We start from the raw sequence: 17,573 nt of genomic DNA on the forward strand, positions 1-17,573 counted from the left end.
TTATGTTAAGCATTTATTTGTCTAGACTGAGTTGTTTTCTGAGGAGAAAATACTGGGAAATGATTCATCTCTTGAAATATTAATGCAAGTCACCTAATAGTTACATTTTAAGTCTGATGTTTCTTAAACCAATCTGCATCTATGGTCATTTAATCACTAGCACTATCTGCCTCAAATAGTCTATTAAATTTTCAATAACAGGCTCAGATGAAGTTGAAACATGCCCAACAAGAATTAAAGACTAAACAGGCTGAAGTTAAGAAGATGGATAGTGGCTACAGGAAAGATCAAGAAGCTTTAGAGGCTGTGAAGAAACTTAAAGAAAAACTAGAAGCTGAAATGAAGAAGCTAAATTATGAAGGTTTGCATTTAAACACCTGATATTAAATCATTAGGAGGCAGTGATTGTTGATAGAAACTAAATTAGGGATGTCTGGGTGGCTCAGTGGTTGAGTGTCTGCCTTTGGCTCAGGATGTGATCTCGGAGATCCCGGATCAAGTCCCACATTGGGCTCCCTGCATGGAGTCTGCTTCTCCCTCTGCCTGTGTATGTCTGTCTGCCTGCCTCTCTCCCTCTCTGTCTCTCTGTCTCTCATGAATAAATAAGTAAAATCTTAAAAATAAAAATATAAATAAATAAATAAATAAATAAATAAATAAATAAATAAAGGAAATAGCAAGTAGGAATTTTTTTTGACTCTATTAATGGATGTTAGTATAAGTATAGAACAGTTGATCCCTGAACCTAAGTTTGAACTGCATGAGTCTACTTGAGACTTTTTTTTTTAAATAAATACAACTGGGTATTATAAATGTATTTTCCTTACATTTTTCTTTCTTTCTTTTTTAAATATTTTATTTATTCATGAGAGACAGAGGGAGGCATAGACATAGGCAGAGGGAGAAGCAGGCCCCCTGCAAGAAGCCCGATGTGTGGGACTCGATTCCAGACCGAGGGATCACGTCCTGAGCCAAAGGCAGACACTCAAATGCTGAGCCACCCAGGTGTCCCTCCTTACAATTTTCTGTAGCTTACTTAACTGTAATAATACAACATATAACGCATATGACATAGAAAATATGTGTTAACCATTTATCTTATCAGTAAAGCTTCTTGTCGATGTTTGGTTCATTAAGTTTAAGTTTGAGGATCAAAAGTTAAACACAGATTGAGGGATATCTGCTTCAGTTGGTAGAGCATACAGCTCTTGATCTCAAGGTTGTGAGTTCAAAACCTGTTTTGGGCCAGAGACTACTTAAAAAAAAGTTAAACATGGATTTAGAACTTCATGGGAGAGGGGTGTCAGTGCCCCAACCTCTCCCCGCAACAACCATCCCATTGTTTAAGGGTCAACTAAGTATAAAACAGCTGTTTTGTTTTGTTTTATTTTATTTTAAATCCCAGTATACTTAACATACAGTGTTATATTAGTTTCATGTGTACAGTGTAGTGATTCAACAATTCTATACATTACTCCGTGTTTATCATAAATGTACTGTTAAACCACTTGTTTCATTTCACCCATCCCCTTATCACCTCCCCATCAGTTTAACTATAGTTAGGAGTGGTTTTTGGGGGATACCTGAGTGGCTCAGTGTTTGGTTTGGCTCAGGGCGTGGTCCCAGAGTCTTGGGGTCAAGTCCTGGATTGGGTTCCCCACAGGAAGCCTGCTTCTCTCTCTGCCTCTCTCTATCTTTCATGAATAAGTGGATAAAATCTTTTAAAAAAGTGGTTTTTTGGTTTGTCTCTCTTTTTCCTTATTTGTTCTTTTGTTAAATTCCACAGGAGTGAAATCATATGGTAATTGTCTTTTTCTGATTGAATTATTTCACTTAGCATTATACTCACCAGATTCACCAATGTTGCAAATGGAGAGATTTCATTCTTTTTTGTGGCTGAGTAATATTCCATTGTCTGTCTATACTATATGTTCTTTATCCATTCATCTATTGATAGACACATGGACTGCTTCCATAATTTGGCTATTGCAAATAATTCTGCAGTAAACATAGGAGTGTGTATTTTTTTTTTTTTAATTCGTGTTTTCATTCTCTTTGGGTAAATATCCAGTATTGGAATTATTGGATTATATGATAATCCTATTTTTACTTTTTTGAGGAACCTCCATCTTGTTTACCAAATTGTTTACACTATTTTGCATCCCCATCAACAGTGCACAAGTGTTCCTTTTTTCCACATCCTTGCTACCACTTGTTGTCTCTTGGGTTTTTTTTATTTTAGTTAGCTATTCTAATAGGTATGAACTAATATCTCATTGTGGTTTTGATTTACATTTGCCTGGTGATGAGTAATGTTGAGCATCTTTTCATGTGTATGTTGGCCATCTGTATGTCTTGCAGAAATGTCTATTTGTCTTCTGCCCGTTTTTAACTGGATTATTTATTTTTTTAGTGTTGAGTTGTAGAAGTTCTTTACATATTTTGGATACTAACCTTTAATGGATATGTCATTTGCAAATACCTTCTCCCATTCCATAGATTGTCTTAATTTTGGTGGCTGTTTCATTTGTTGTACTGAAGCTTTCTATTTTGACATAGTCCCAATAGTTTATTTTTGCTTTTGTTTCCCTTGCCTTAGAAGATCTATCTAGAAAAATGTTTTTATGGCCAGTATCAGAGAAATTATTGCCTGTGCTTTCTTCTAGGATTTTTTGGTTTTAAAAAAGTCTCACATTATTAGGTCCTTAACCCATTTTGAGTTTATTTTTGTTTATGGTGTAAGAAAGTGTCCAGTTTCATTCTTTTGCAGACAGCTGTCCAGTTTTCCTAGCACCACTTGTTGTAGGGGCTTTTTCCTACTGTATATTCTTTCCAGCTTTGTCAAAGATTAATTAACCGTATAATAATGGGTGTATTTGGGGGTTCTCTTTTATATTTCATTGATCTATGTGTCCACTTTTGTGCCTGTTATGAATACTGCATCTTTATAGTATATCTTAAAATTTATGATTGTAATACCTCCAGTTTAGTTCTTTTTTTTTTTTTTTTTTTTCAAGATTGCTTTGGCTATTCAGGGTCTTTTGTGGTTCCATACAAATTTTAGGATGGTTTGTTGTAGTTCTGTGAAAAATGATAGTTATTTTGGTAGAGATTGCATTAAATCTGTAGATTGAGTAGTATGGAGAGTTTAACACTATTTGTTCTTCTAATTCATGAACCTGGAATATCCTCCCATTTGTTTATGTTGTCTACAATTTTATTCATCAGTGTTTTATAGTTTTCAGAGTATAGATCTTTTACTTCCTTGTTAAGTTTATTTCTAGGTGTTCTATCATTTTTTGTGCAATTGTAAATGGAATCTTTTCCTAATTTCTCTTTCTGCTGTCTAATTATTGGCATATAGATCTTTCTGCTGTTTCATTATTGGTGCATAGAAAGGCAGTAGATTTTTGTACATTGATTCTGTATCCTGCAACTTTACTGAATTCACTTATCAGTTTTTAGCAGTTTTTTTGGTGGATCTTTCGGTCTTTTTATACGTAGTATCGTACCATCTGGAAATAGTGAAAGTTTTACTTCTTTACTAATTTGGATGCCTTTTATTTCCATTTTGGCTGATCACTGTGGATAGGACTTTAGTACCATTGTTGAATACAATTGGTGAGAGTGAGCATCCTTGTCTTGTTCCTGATCTTAGGGGAAAGCTCCATTTTTTTTTCCCCATTATGATGTTAGCTGTGGTTTATTCCTATAGAGTCTTTATTATGTTGAGGTATATATCCTCTAAACCTAGTTTGTTGAAGGCTTTTATTATGAATGGATATTGTACTTTGTCAAATGCTTTTTATCTATTGAAATGATCTTACGGTTTTTATCCCTTATCTTGTTGATGTGACATATTTTTTTGTTTTGTTTTGTTTTTTATTCATGATAGGCACACAGTGAGAGAGAGAGAGGCAGAGACACAGGCAGAGGGAGAAGCAGGCTCCATGCACCGGGAGCCTGACGTGGGATTCGATCCCGGATCTCCGGGATCACGCCCTGGGCCAAAGGCAGGCGCCAAACCGCTGCGCCACCCAGGGATCCCGTTGATGTGACATATTACGATGACTGATTTATGAATGTTTAACCAGGAATAATTCACACTTGGTTGTGGTGAATGATTTCTTTTAATGTATTGTAGGATTTGGTTTGCTAATACCTTGTTGAAGATTTTTGCATCTATGTTCATTAGAGATACTGGCTCTTATTAGTTCTCTTTTTTGTGTGGTATCTTTGTTTTTTTAATCAGGGTAATGCTGGCCTCATAAAATGAATTAGAAAGTTTTCCTTTTCTATTTTTTGGAATAGATTGAGAGAAGAATAGGTATTAACTGTTCTTTAATATTTGGTAGAATTTGCCTATGAAGGCGTCTGGTCCTGGACTTTTGCTTTTTGGGAGTTTTTATATTACTGATTCAGCTTCACTGCTGGTAGTCAGTCTGTTAAAATTTTTTATTTCTTCCTGTTCCAGTTTGGTTAGGTTATATGTTTCTAGGAGTTTATTCTAGGTTATTCAGTTTGTTTGTATATATTTCTTCATAATATTCTCTTACAGTTTGTATTTCTGTGGTGTTGGTTGTTATTTTTCCTCATTTCTGATTTCATTTGTTTTGTCCTCCTTATTTTCTTATTGAGTCTGGCTTAAAGTTTTGGTTTCTTTTATCTGTTCTGTTCTTTAGTTCTATTTCATTTGTTTCTGCTCTAACTTTATTATTCCTTCTTCTGGTTTTGGGTTTTGTCTGTCTTCTTTCTAGCTCCTTTAGGTAAAAGGTTAGGATATTTGAGGTATTTCTTGCTTCTCAAGGTAGGCCATTATTGCTTTAAACTTTCCTCTTAGAACAGCTTGCTGCATTCCAACTATTTTGGACCATTGTGTTTTCATTTTCATTTGTCTCCATGTATTTTATTCCCGCCCCCCCCCCCCCCCGCCCCTTGATTGACTGATTCATTCTTTAGTAGCATGTTTTTGTCCTCCATGTGTTTGTGCTCTTTGCAGACTTTTTCTTGTGGTTGATTTCTAGTTTATAGCATTGTGGTCAGAAAAGATGCATGGCATGAATTTGTTGAGACTTCTTTTGTGGCCTAATATGGGATCTGTTCTGGAAAATGTTCCATGTGCATTTGAAAAGAATGATGGCCTTGGTGGACAGATGGCCTTGGTGGCCTTTCAGCACTTGAGAGTATCATGCCACGCCCTTCTAGCTTGCAAGATTTGCACTGAAAAATCAACTAATAGCCTATGGAGTTTCCTTGTTTGTAACTATTTTCTCTTGCTATTTTTTAAATTCCTCTTTATCACTACTTTGTCTTGGTCTGGACTCCCTGGGTTGATTTTTGTTGGGGGCTCTGTCTCCGGATCTCAATTTCTGTTTCCTTCCCTAGATTCGGGAAGTTTTCAGCTATTATTTCTTCAAATTTTCTGTTCCTGAAAGTTATTATGCGTGATGGTATTGCTGACTTCTGTAAGTCTGTTTTCATTTTTTATTTTTTTTCTATCACCTGTTCAGCTTGATTGCTTTCTGTTACTCTGTCCTATAGGTTGCTTATCTGTCCTCCTGCCTCCTGTAGTCTGCTGTTTGTTCCAACTTGTATATTTTTAATTTTGGTTATTGAGTTCTTCATCTCTGATTGTTTGTTTGTTTGTTTTTTAATGTTTTCTGTCTCTTTGTTAAGGGTCTCATTGAAGTCCAGTCTTTCCCAAGTCCAGTGAATATCTTTATGATCATTACTTTACATTGTTTATCAGGCATATTTGTGTTTCATTTAGTTCTCTTACTATGATTTTGTCTTCTTCTTTCCTTTGGGATATATCCCTGTATCCCCTATTTTGACTAACTTTGTGTCTGTTTTTATATGTTAGGAACATTAGCTAAATCTCCTGATCTTGAAAGTAGTGACCTTATGAAGCTGAATACCTATAGTGCCCTGCAGTGCAGTGTCTCCTGTTCACCAGAACCTGATGCTTTAGTGGTATCAGAACCTGATGCTTTAGTGGTTTTATGTCATGTGTGTAGCCTACTGTTATGGCTCAGCTGCTTTTGCCTTCAGTCTAGTTGTCTGGAATGTCTCTTTGCCTGTCATGGACAGGGTTTGTACCCTGTGTTGTTAGTGGGCCAGTCTGGGACTGCTTTGGGTTTGAGCTGAGTCAGACTAGGCGTTTGCCGGAGATGGATTAGCATGGAACTGCTTGTTGCTTTCCCTATGTTGTCCCCTGAGAGACTTTTCTTGGTGGGTGAGGCTACAGTCAGACCAGATGCCTGATCCCAGCCTCCTGCTCGGGCCATAGTAGGACTGGTGTATATAGTATCTTCCGAACCTCTCTGCATATGCCCTTCCTACCCTCTTTGACGTGGTCTCTTCTCTAAACTTAGCTGTGGAGAGTGTTGTGCCAATCTTTGGGACGTTTTCTGGGTTATTTACATTGATGTGTTTGTTATCTAGTTAAATCCATGGGACATGGGGAGATTAAGATTCTCCATTTTCCCAGCTCTGAATTTTTTAAAAACAACTACTGACCATTTCCTGCTTCGGTCACCAAAGTGCCACTTGAAAACTCAAAAAGTCATTTGTATGTTCCCATTCAGTTATTCAACTCTTATATTGCTTTCAGAATGAAAATTTCTGTTATTTGTTGGTAATAATGTCTATTTGACCTTTCATGTTAAGCATCCTTTTATTTCATACCAGAAATTTGTATTTTGCTTCTAGGAATGCTTTGGAAATAGAGATTACTGTTAGTTTCTTTAAAACTATAGAATGTTTGCATTTTTAAAAGCTTTATGCCAATTTACTTGTGATTTACTGTTCAGAAAACAAGGAGGAAGGACTTCTGGAAAAGCGCAGGCAGCTATCTCGTGATATCAGTAGATTGAAAGAAACATATGAAGCTCTCTTAGCCAGATTTCCTAATATTCAATTTGCCTACAGGTAAGATATTTAAACCTTAAATTTTAATGTGGTAATAGCCAAGATATATTTTTAAGCTGGAAGACAGTTTGAAAATTTTATTAACATCAGGATTTCTGTATGAAAAACATTGTAAGCTGTTTTCCTTTAATTGGCATTTTTTATTCTTATATTCTTAAATGTTTATTGAAATGTTTCAAGTGTTGGCAGTAGGAATTCTAAAGACCAAAATGAAGAAAATTAAATCTCAATCAAAATTTTCTTTAGATATCTACGTTAACATTTTACAATTTGTTTCAAAACATGGGTATTTTTCAAGGAATACTTAGAGTAGTATATGTATTACAAAGATTATAACATCAGGAGCGCCTGGGTGGCTCAGCTGATTGAGCACCTAACTCCTAGTTTTAGTTCAGGTCATGATCTCAGGATTCCAAGATTGATCCCCATGTGGGGCTCCAAGCCCAGCAGAATCTGCTTCCCCTCTCCCTCTGATTCTCACTCTCACATGTTCTCTCTCTCTCCCCCCCTCTCTGTCTCTGAAATTTTTTTTTTTTTTTTAAAGATCATAACATCAAAGTTATTTTAGTTTCATTGAAAACAGTATGTACTGAAAGATCTTTTGACTGAAAACAATAGTTGTCTAGTCAGCTGGAACATTTAAAAATTTTTGTTTTTCTTAAAAGCATATAAGCTTCTCTTTTAATGTGTTGTTAGGAAGAAATCTTACCTAGTAAAATACAACCTTTTCTGTTTTATTATTTCAGATTAATTTTTGTCAACTGTTCTATTTTAGAGATCCAGAGAAGAACTGGAATAGAAATTGTGTGAAAGGACTTGTAGCTTCTCTGATTAGTGTGAAAGATACTTCTACAACCACAGCTTTAGAATTAGTAGCTGGGGAACGGCTCTACAATGTTGTAGTAGACACAGAGGTAAATTAATTTTAATTAAAGAAAATTTACAGTTCTGTAGTTGAAAATATCATGAGCTGCTAGAATTGAGTAATGTCTCGATATTTTAAGATATTCGTAAGGTTGCTTATCTTTACAGGTACATTTATTCATTTAATGGCTTTTTATTATATTACTGATTATATTTGATGAACTGTATTCCCAAAGAAGTGTCATGCTTACTCAGGAATCCAGAATGCATATTACCAGTTTTAGACCTTTGATTGTTCACATAGTAGGCACTAAACATTTATTTTATTTATGTATGTATGTATGTATGTATATTTTTTTATTGGAGTTTGATTTGCTGACATATAGTATAACACCCAGTGCTTATCCCGTCAAGTGCCTCCCTCAGTAGGCACTAAACATTTAATTATGGATTCCTAAACTTGCATTCTTTCCCTCTGAATGTTTTCTGTCATTAATATCTTATGTTTTCATTTCAAATGCACAATGTTTTAGGTTACTGGAAAAAAGTTACTAGAAAAGGGGGAACTGAAACGTCGATACACTATAATTCCACTCAATAAAATTTCAGCCAGATGTATTGCTCCAGAAACTCTGAGGGTTGCTCAGAATCTTGTAAGTCTTCTTTATGTGTTTTATCTAAATCTTCGTTTTTTGTTTTGTTTTAGTTAGAGGAGATTAACTTGGGGGACATAATCATATGTAGAACCATAAAATGTTGTTGTTACCATGCCTTAAACATTTAAGCTTACAAAAAAAGAGTTGGCTTTTGTGAAATTAGATGAAAGGGGAATAGCAGTGGTAGAAAACTAAAACTACCTTTGATCTTTCAAAGTTGTAATGTTAAAATGTCTTTAAATCTTCAGTCAGGTTACATGACTATCACATGATAGTATTACATTTCTAATCTCTGAGTTGCTAGAATTACAGAGCTTATAAATACCAGAATTCTTCAGTTTTTTTCATGCCAGGCGCAGTTTAACTGCCCACAGTAACAACTGTTACAGGGGGTATCTATCAGCCTTACATAACAGGGCTGCTTCTCTGTGAGTTTCTCTAGGTTGCTTTCCATCCTGTGGACAAGCAAAGCAGAGAACCAGGCTATCCAGTCAGCTGCTGAGGTGGATCTAAAGTGTTATGGATATTAGTAAAAACAGACAAAACCAAAAACACAATAACAAAAAAGTAAACTCCAGAGGAACACAAGGCAATACATTTAAAAGGCAATTATAGTTGTGTAATATTGGGTAATAACATGAAGCCAATCCTTATGTTATCAGCCTTCACTGAAAATTATTTTAAAATACAGTTGTATTGACATGTATACTCTTAGGAGAAGGAAAATTAGTGCAGAGTAATTGAAAGGTAGTGTTTTGGTTAGTATTTTGTTTACTTTGAATAATCACCATTGGGTCTGGAAGGTTTTGGAAGTTACTTCATTTTTTTGGACAAGTCCAAAGAAGTAAATGGGGATCTCAGCTAACAACAAAAATACTTCTACGCAGGTCCCTTAACCAGACCTTTTTAATGGTAGCTGCGGTGTTAGAGGGCAATGCTGAACATTTATTACACAGAACTGCCTTCATTTTGATTTCTTTTGTTGCTACTAAGTTCCTTAAAGGATGCTTAATTGTTTTAAAAAGATGGGCAGAAGTACACATCAACAAAGGTTGAGAAGAGGCAGTTGGATCAAAATAAAACAGAGATTTAACATTTTTTTTGCCCTGGCAATTGTTAGTTGTGTTTTTCTGTAACTGATAGGTGGCTGCCCTCCCGTGTTTAACTTGAATGAAAAAGTATTTTCTTAGAACAAACAAATGACTAATAATTGAAACAAAACATTTTGTGTAATTGTGTTGATCTAGCAGTTGCTTTATTTTAACTAAGATGTGTCCAAGTAATCCATTTTGGATTTAGAAATTTGGTGCTGCCTTCTGCTGTTAATAGACAGTCTCATAATGCTTGGTACTTTAGTTAAATATTTTACCTAGCCATAAAAGTTTCATTGTTTAAACCTGAAATTTTTTCTAAAACTCTTGATTTTCCATAGTATTTTAGAAATTTCAAAAGGAATTGTAGTGCTAGGTAAGTTAATTAAACTTGTAGTATAGTAGTTCTGTTTTATAAAATAATGTAAGGAAGGTAGTAGTATGTACTGTGATATATCTGTTGTTTTCCCACAGGTTGGTCCTAACAATGTTCATGTGGCTCTTTCCCTGGTTGAATACAAACCAGAACTTCAGAAAGCAATGGAATTTGTCTTTGGAACAACGTTTGTTTGTAATAATATGGATAATGCAAAAAAGGTGGCTTTCGACAAAAGAATAATGACTAGAACTGTAACTCTAGGAGGTGAGGTATTTGATCCTCATGGGACATTGAGTGGAGGTAGGTTGCTTGCTTTCTTGTTTATTTGCAAAGAATAAAAATAGCTGATATTTATTTAATTCACTCTGTGCTAGGTGCTATCCATATTTGCCTTTTTTCTCATTTATTCCTTATAACTGTTCTATAAAGTAGTTTTATTATTTTTCCCATTTTTTTTAGAGGGAATGAAATTGAAATTCGAAAAATTTAGTAAGTCATTTAGTAACTCAAATAGTGTTAGAGCTAAGTATTTTAACTCAGAGAGCTAGACTTCAGAGCTAATGTTGAAAAGTTACTAAAGATTCTTTCCTCTATATGTTGAGAACTTAGGATATGCCAGGAACCATACCATTAGTTCATTTAGCTCTAGGAAATACGTAAGATTAAAAAAGGAGAAGCAGAAAATATTTATTAAGCATATCAGTTTACTAATGACTTAAAAATCTTATATTGAAGTGTAAAGATTTATGGATTTAACTTTTTAAAAAATTGTATTTATTTATTCTTGAGAAACACAGAGAGAGGCAGAGACACAGGCAGAGGGAGAAGCAGGCTTCATGCAGGAAGCCCTCTGCGGGACTCAATCCCAGGACCCCGGGATCATGACCCGAGCCGAAGGCAGATGCTCAACCACTGAGCCACCCAGGCGTCCCTGGATTTGACTTTATTTACTTTCAGGGTTGTGGGATTTTTTGGGGGGCTTTATTTTGGAGCTTAAATCTAATGAAAAAGAGGTAAAAATAAATATCTAAAAAGATACACAAGATATGAGACAAATAGCAATGAAAAGAAAGTCTAGGAGACAAGATTAATACCAAAAAAATACTCTGTACTAAATGAATTAAAAGTAAAAAGGAACTGGAACTTTCTTATACTATACACTAAAATAGACTCAAAATGGATGAAAGACCTAAACGTGAGACAGGAATCCATCAAAATCCTAGAGGAAAACACAGGCAGCAACCTCTGACCTCGCTGCAGCAACTTCTTTCAAGACAGGTCTCCAAAGGCACGGGAAGCAAAAGCAAAAATGAACTATTGGGACTTCATCAAGATAAAAAGCTTTTGCACAGCAAAGGAAACCGTCAACAAAACCAAAAGGCAACCTAGGGCATGGGAGAAGATATTTGCAAATGCCTTACCAGATACAAGGCTAGTATCCAAAAATCTATAAAGAACTTAGCAAACTCCAGAGCCTGGGTGGCTCAGTGGTTGAATGTCTGCCTTTGGCTCTGGGGGCCTAGGATTGAGTCCTGCATTGGGCCCCCCACAGGGAGCCTGGTTCTCCCTTTGCCTATGTCTCTGCCTCTCTCTCCGTGTCTCTCATGAATAAATAAATAAAATCTTAAAAAAAAAAAAAAAACTTACCACACTCAACACTGAAAAAAACAAATCCAGTTAACAAATGGGCAGATGATATGAACAGACATTTCTCCAAAGAAGACCTACAAATGGCCAACAGACACATGAAAAGATGATTAGCATCACTCAGCATCAGGGAAACACAAATCCACAATTAAATACCACTTCACACCAGTCAGAATGGCTTAATTTAACAACTTGGGAAATGAGATGTTGGCAAGGATGTAGTAAAAGGGGAACCTCTTATACTGTGGTGAGAATGCAGACTGGTGCGGCCACTTTGGAAGACTGTGGAGGTCCTCAAAAAGTTAAAAATAGAGGTATCCTACCACCCATCAATTTCACTATTAGGTATTTACCCAAAATTTACAAACAGTGCTCTGAAGGGTGCTCGCACCCCTGTTTATAGCCACAGTGTCCACTATAGCCAAACTCTGGAAAGAGCCCAGATGTCCATCAACAGATGAATGGATAAAGATGGTGAGTGTGCGGTATATGTATGCACATACACAAATAATGGAATATTACTCAACCATCAAAAAAATGAAATCTTGCCATTTGCGATGACATGGATAGAACTAAAGGATATTGGGATGCCTGGGTGGCTCAGTGATTGAGTGTCTGCCTTTGGCCCAGGGTGTGATCCTGGAGTCCCAGGATCGAGTTCTGCATCAGGCTTTCCACAGGGAGCCTGCTTTTGCCTCTGCCTGTGTCTCTGTTTCTCTCTATCTCTCATGAATAGATGAATGAAGTCTTTTGATAAAAAGAACTAAAGGGTATTATGCTGAGCAAAATAAGAGAAAGACAAATATGTGATTTCACTTGTGGAATTTAAGAAACAAAACATGACCATAGGGGAAGCAAGGAAAAATAAGAGGAAAATAGAGAGGAAGGCAAATCATAAGAGACTCTTAAATATAGAAAACAAACTGAGGGTTGTTGGAAGGGGAGATGGGTGGGGGGATCGGTTAACAGAGATTGGCATTAAGGAGGGCACTTGATTCAATGAGCTCTAGGTGTTATATCATTCCTTTTTATGGCTGAATAATTCGTGTGTGTGTGTGTGTGTGTTTAACCCACACACAGGTGACCTCTTTAGCCATTCATCAGTCAGTAAGTAGACAGGTGGGCTGGTTCCATAATTTGGATACTGTAGATAATGCTGCAATAACCATAAGGGTTTATATATCCTTTTGAATTAGTGTTTTTATATTTGTTGGATAAATACCCAGTAGTGTGATTGATAGACCATACGGTAGTTCCATTTTTAACCTTTTGAGGAGTCTCCCCCACTGTTTTCCACAGTGGTTGCACTAGTTTGCATTCCTGCCACCAGTGCAAAAGTTGCTGTTTCTTCACATCTTCTTCCACATTCGTCTGTTGTGTTTCTCATTTTACCCATTCTGACAGATAGGAGGTGATACCCTTATTGTTTTGATTTGCATTTCCCTGATGAGTGATGTTGAGCATCTTTTCCTGTCTATTGACCATCTGTATTTTTTACTTGGAGAAATATCTCTTCATGTCTTGTGCTCATTTTTTAATTGAATTTTTTGGGTTTGAGTTGTTGAGTTTTATCAGTTTTTTATGTTTTGGATACTAATCCTTTATCAGCTTTGTCAGGTGCAAATATCTTTTCCCATTATGTAGGCTGCCTTTTAGTATTGTTGATCGTTTCCTTTGCTGTGTGGAAGCTTATTTTCATGTAGTCTCAAAGGTTTATTTTTGCTTCCATTTCCCTTGCCTTGGGAGATGTGCCTAGAGAAGTATCGTTGTGACCTACGTCGGTGACGTTACTGTATGTACTGTCTTCGGAAAATTTTATGGTTTCAGGTTTCACAGCTCTGTCTTTATTCCATTTTAAGTTTATTTTGATGTATGGCAAAAGAAAGTGGTCTAGTTTTGTTTTGTTTTTATTGCATTACTGACCAGTTTCCCAACACTATTTGTTGAAGAGACTGTCCTTTTCCTATTGGATATTCGTTCCTTCTTTGTGAGAGATTAGTTGACCATATAATTGTGGATTTATTTCTGAGTTTCTATTCCATTGATCTATAATGTCTATTTTTATGCCAGTACCATACTGTTTTGATTACTACAGCTTTGTAATATAACTTGAAGTCAATTCTAGAATTGTGATGCATCCAGCTTTGCTTTTCATTTCAAGATTGTTTTGACTATTTGGGGGTCAATACAAATTTTAGGATTGTTCTAGTTCTGTGAAAAACCCTGGTTGGCATTTTGATAGGTATTACATTAAATGTATAGATTGCTTTGGGTAATATGGACATTTTAACAATATTTGTTCTTCCATTTAATGAACATGGAATATTTTTCCTTTCCGTCATCTTTCATTTCTTTCATCAGTTTTTGTAGTGTTTGGAAATACAGGTTTTTCACCCCATTAAGTTTATTTCTAGGTATCCTATTATTCTCAGTGCACTTTTGTAAATGGGATTATTTTCTTAGTTTCTCTTTTGGCGATTCATTGTTAACACAAAGAAGTGCAACATATTTCTGTACATGGATTTTGTATCCTGCATCTTTACTGAATTAATTGATCAGTTCTAGTAGTTTTTTGGTGGCATCTTCAGGGTTTCTATATATAGTATAATTCAAATAGTGCAAGTTTTATTTCTTTATTAACCTGGATGCCTTTTATTTCTTTATGTTGGCCGGTTGCTGTGGCTAGGACTTCATACCATGTTGAACACAAGTGGTGACAGTGGGCATCCTTGTTATGTTTCAGACCTTAGAGTAAAAGCTCTCAGTTTTTCCCCATTGAGTAGGATATTAACTGTAGGTTTTTCATAGATGGCTATTATTATGTTGAGGTGTATTCCCTCTAAACCTCCTTTTTTGAGGGTTTTTGTCATGAATGAATGCTCTATGGAATGCTTTTTTTTTTTTGCATCTTTGAAATGATTTTATGGTTTTTGTCCTTTCTCTTGATCATGATTATATGGTTTTTGTCCTTTCTCTTGATGTGATGTATCACATGATTAATACACAAATGTTGAACCACTCTTGCATCCTGGAAATAAATCCCACTTGTTTATGGGTGAATGATTTTTTTTAATGTATTTGTGGATTTAGTTTGCTAATATTTTGTTGAAGATTTTTTTTTTGAGTTGAAGATTTTTGTTTTTCAAAATCTTTTGTTCTATCTCTATGTTCATCAGAAATACTGGCCTATTCTCTTTTTTGTGGTTTCTTTGTCTGATTTCGGTATCAGGGTAATGCTGGCCTCATAAAGTGAATTTGGAAGCGTTCCTGTTCTGTTTTTTGGAATAGTTTGAGAAGAATAGACATAAACTGTTCTCTAAATGTTTGTTAGAATTTGCCTGTGAAGCCATCTATCTGGTCTTGGACTTTTGCTTCTTGGGAGTTGTTACATTACTGATTCAGTCTCCTTGCTAGTAGTACTCAGTCTATTCAAATTCTTTATTTCTTTCTGTTTCGGTTTTAGTAGTTTATGTTTCCAGGAATTTATCCATTTCTTCTAGGTTGCTTAATTCATTGGCATATAGTTCTTCATAATATTCTCTTAGATTTGTTTGTATTATCTGTGTAATTGGTTGTTTCTTCTCTTTCATTTGTAATTTTGAGTCCTTTCTCTTGTTTTTTCATGATTCTGGCTGAAGATTTATCAATTTTATCCATCTTTTAAAAGAACCAGCTTCTAGTTTCTTACTTCTTTGTGGCCTAATATGCAATCTATTCTGGAGAATTTTCCATGTGTATCTGAATAGAATGTGTATTCTGCTATTTAGGATAGAACATTCTGAATATATTTGTTAAATCCATTTAGTATGTCCATATTGTGTCTTTCAAAGCCACTGTTTCCTTGTGGATTTTCTGACTAATCGATCCATTGATGTAAGTGTTGAAGTTCCCTCCTACTTTTCTGTTAATATTGATTTGTTCGTTTTTGTTTGTTATTAACTGTTGTGTATATTTGAGATACCCATGTTGAGTTTGTAAATATTTACAGTTATGTCTTTTCATTGGATAGTCCCCTTTATTATTACATAGTGTCTGTCTTTGACTCTTGTTAGAGTCTAACTATGTCTGTTTCAGCTTTCTTTGACATCCATTCAGTATAATAAATGTTTCTCCGTCCTCACTTTCAACCTTCAGGTGTCTAGGTCTGAAGTGTGTCTTGGAGGCAGCATATAGATCTTGTTTGTTTGTTAATGCATTCTGTCACCCTGTTTCTTTTGATTTAAGCATTTAGTCCATTAGTACTTTCAGAGTAACTTTTGATAGGTATGTATTGCCATTTTGTTTCTTGTTTCATTTCTGAAGTTTTCCTCATCCTCCTTCTTTTCTCTTTCATGGTATGCTGGTTTTCTTTAGTGATATATTTGCATTCTTTTTTTTATTCCTTGCATTTAATAGTTTTTAGTTTTTGAATACCTTTAGGTTTGTATGTAATTTTTTTTTTTTTTTTTAAGATTTTATCTATTTATTCATGAGAGACACACAGAGAGGCAGACACCCAGGCAGAGGGAGAATCAGGCTCCATGCAGGGAGCCTGAAGTGGGACTTGATCCTGGGACTCTGGGATCATCCCCTGAGCCAAAGGCAGACGCTCAACTGCTGAGCCACCCAGGTGTCCCTGTATGTAATATCTTCTGCATATAGCAGTCTATATTAGGAAACAGTTTGCTTAAGTTTGAACCCAATTTTACTGCTCTCCTCCCCACATTTAGGTATTTGGATATTTTACATCCTTATGTTTTGTAAATTCCTTGACTGATTTTTTTTTTTTTACAGAGATATTCATTTTTATTACTTTTGTGTTTCCTACCTTCATACTGTCACTTTTGGTCTTTCCAGTTTCTTGTAGATCTGGTTTAGTGGTCATGAACTCCTTTAATTTTTGTTTCTGTGGGAAACCTCCTTTCTCCTTTTATTCTGAATGATAGTCTTGCTGGATAGAGTATTCTTGGCTGCATCTTTTTCTCATTCACTTTCAGTGTATCATTCCACTCCACTCCACTCTTGCGTGTGCTCTTCTGTTGTGTCCTGGCCTCTTTATCCTTTAGGCCAGTCGTCTACAGAGGCTCTCTTTGCCTATTGTGGGCAGTGTTTAGTCTCTGGCCTGAATGTGGAGCACTAACTAGGTGTGCTCTGGTCTGCTTGTGAAAAGATACCTATTGCCAGTGGAACTGAGGCCCTGTAAAATTCCAAGGCCAGGAGACATGGTCTTGCCAAGGCTTTGGACTGGTCTTCTGGGGGTGGGAGCCTGCTGTTCTGGGACTGAGGCAAGCCTGACTGGGAAGGGGGAATCCACTTGAGCATGGGAGATGGAGTTCAGTATAAGCATCTTAGGTCGCAAATGTCTGCTGGGTTGGTTCCCATACATGGCTCTGTGTTTATACGAGGGGTGGGTGAGGGATGGGTGTGCTTGTTCCTTTGTTCTAAGGGGAGATCTCTCCATGAATGCTGCCTTTCTGGGACTTGCTTCCAGATGAGCTCACTGCTTCCCCACTGTGTGCTCCAGGCACTCTTCAGAAAGCTGTTACCATGTTGTTTGTTTAGGCTGTTTACCCTGCTGTCTGTCCAAAGAGCAGCTCCAATACCCTTGGGGCTCTTCCAGAGCCAAGCACATTGACCTTTAAAACTAGATTTTAAGCTCTGCTCATTGCCACAACTCATGAAATTTGGCCCCTCTCACTTTTTTTTTTAATATTTAAATTCAATTTGCCAACATATAGTATAACACCCAGGGTTCATCTCATCATGTGCCCTCCTTAGTACCCGTCACCTAGTTACCCCATTCCCCTAGCCACCTCCTCTTCTGCCAACTCTTTGTTTTTCCCAGTTAGGAGTCTCTTCATGGTTTGTCTTCCTCTCTCATTTTTTTCCCTACTAAGTTTCTTTACTTTCCCTTATAGTCCCTTTTCACCATTTCTTATATTCAAAGCCAGTTGCTATGGGGATTTGTCTCCTGTGTGGCCTCACCCATGTGGCCTCCCCCAGGTACTAGTCTCTGGCCATAGCTCC

General features: G+C 36.2%; 1 protein-coding gene across 3 annotated transcripts in view; it reads left to right on the plus strand.

Annotated features, from left to right (window-relative positions):
• Positions 1–17,573, plus strand: part of SMC2 (structural maintenance of chromosomes 2) — a 63,417-nt gene that overhangs the window by 15,469 nt on the left and 30,375 nt on the right. For all 3 annotated transcript variants that reach the window (XM_049116334.1, XM_025432376.3, XM_025432377.3), the window contains exons 11-15: positions 202–361; positions 6,813–6,930; positions 7,706–7,844; positions 8,328–8,447; positions 10,016–10,220. In XM_049116334.1, coding sequence (XP_048972291.1) covers positions 202–361; positions 6,813–6,930; positions 7,706–7,844; positions 8,328–8,447; positions 10,016–10,220 — 742 coding nt within the window. The remainder of the gene's footprint in view (positions 1–201; positions 362–6,812; positions 6,931–7,705; positions 7,845–8,327; positions 8,448–10,015; positions 10,221–17,573) is intronic.

The sequence above is a fragment of the Canis lupus genome, chromosome 11 (genome assembly GCF_003254725.2).
Source record: "Canis lupus dingo isolate Sandy chromosome 11, ASM325472v2, whole genome shotgun sequence".
NCBI lineage: Eukaryota > Metazoa > Chordata > Mammalia > Carnivora > Canidae > Canis > Canis lupus.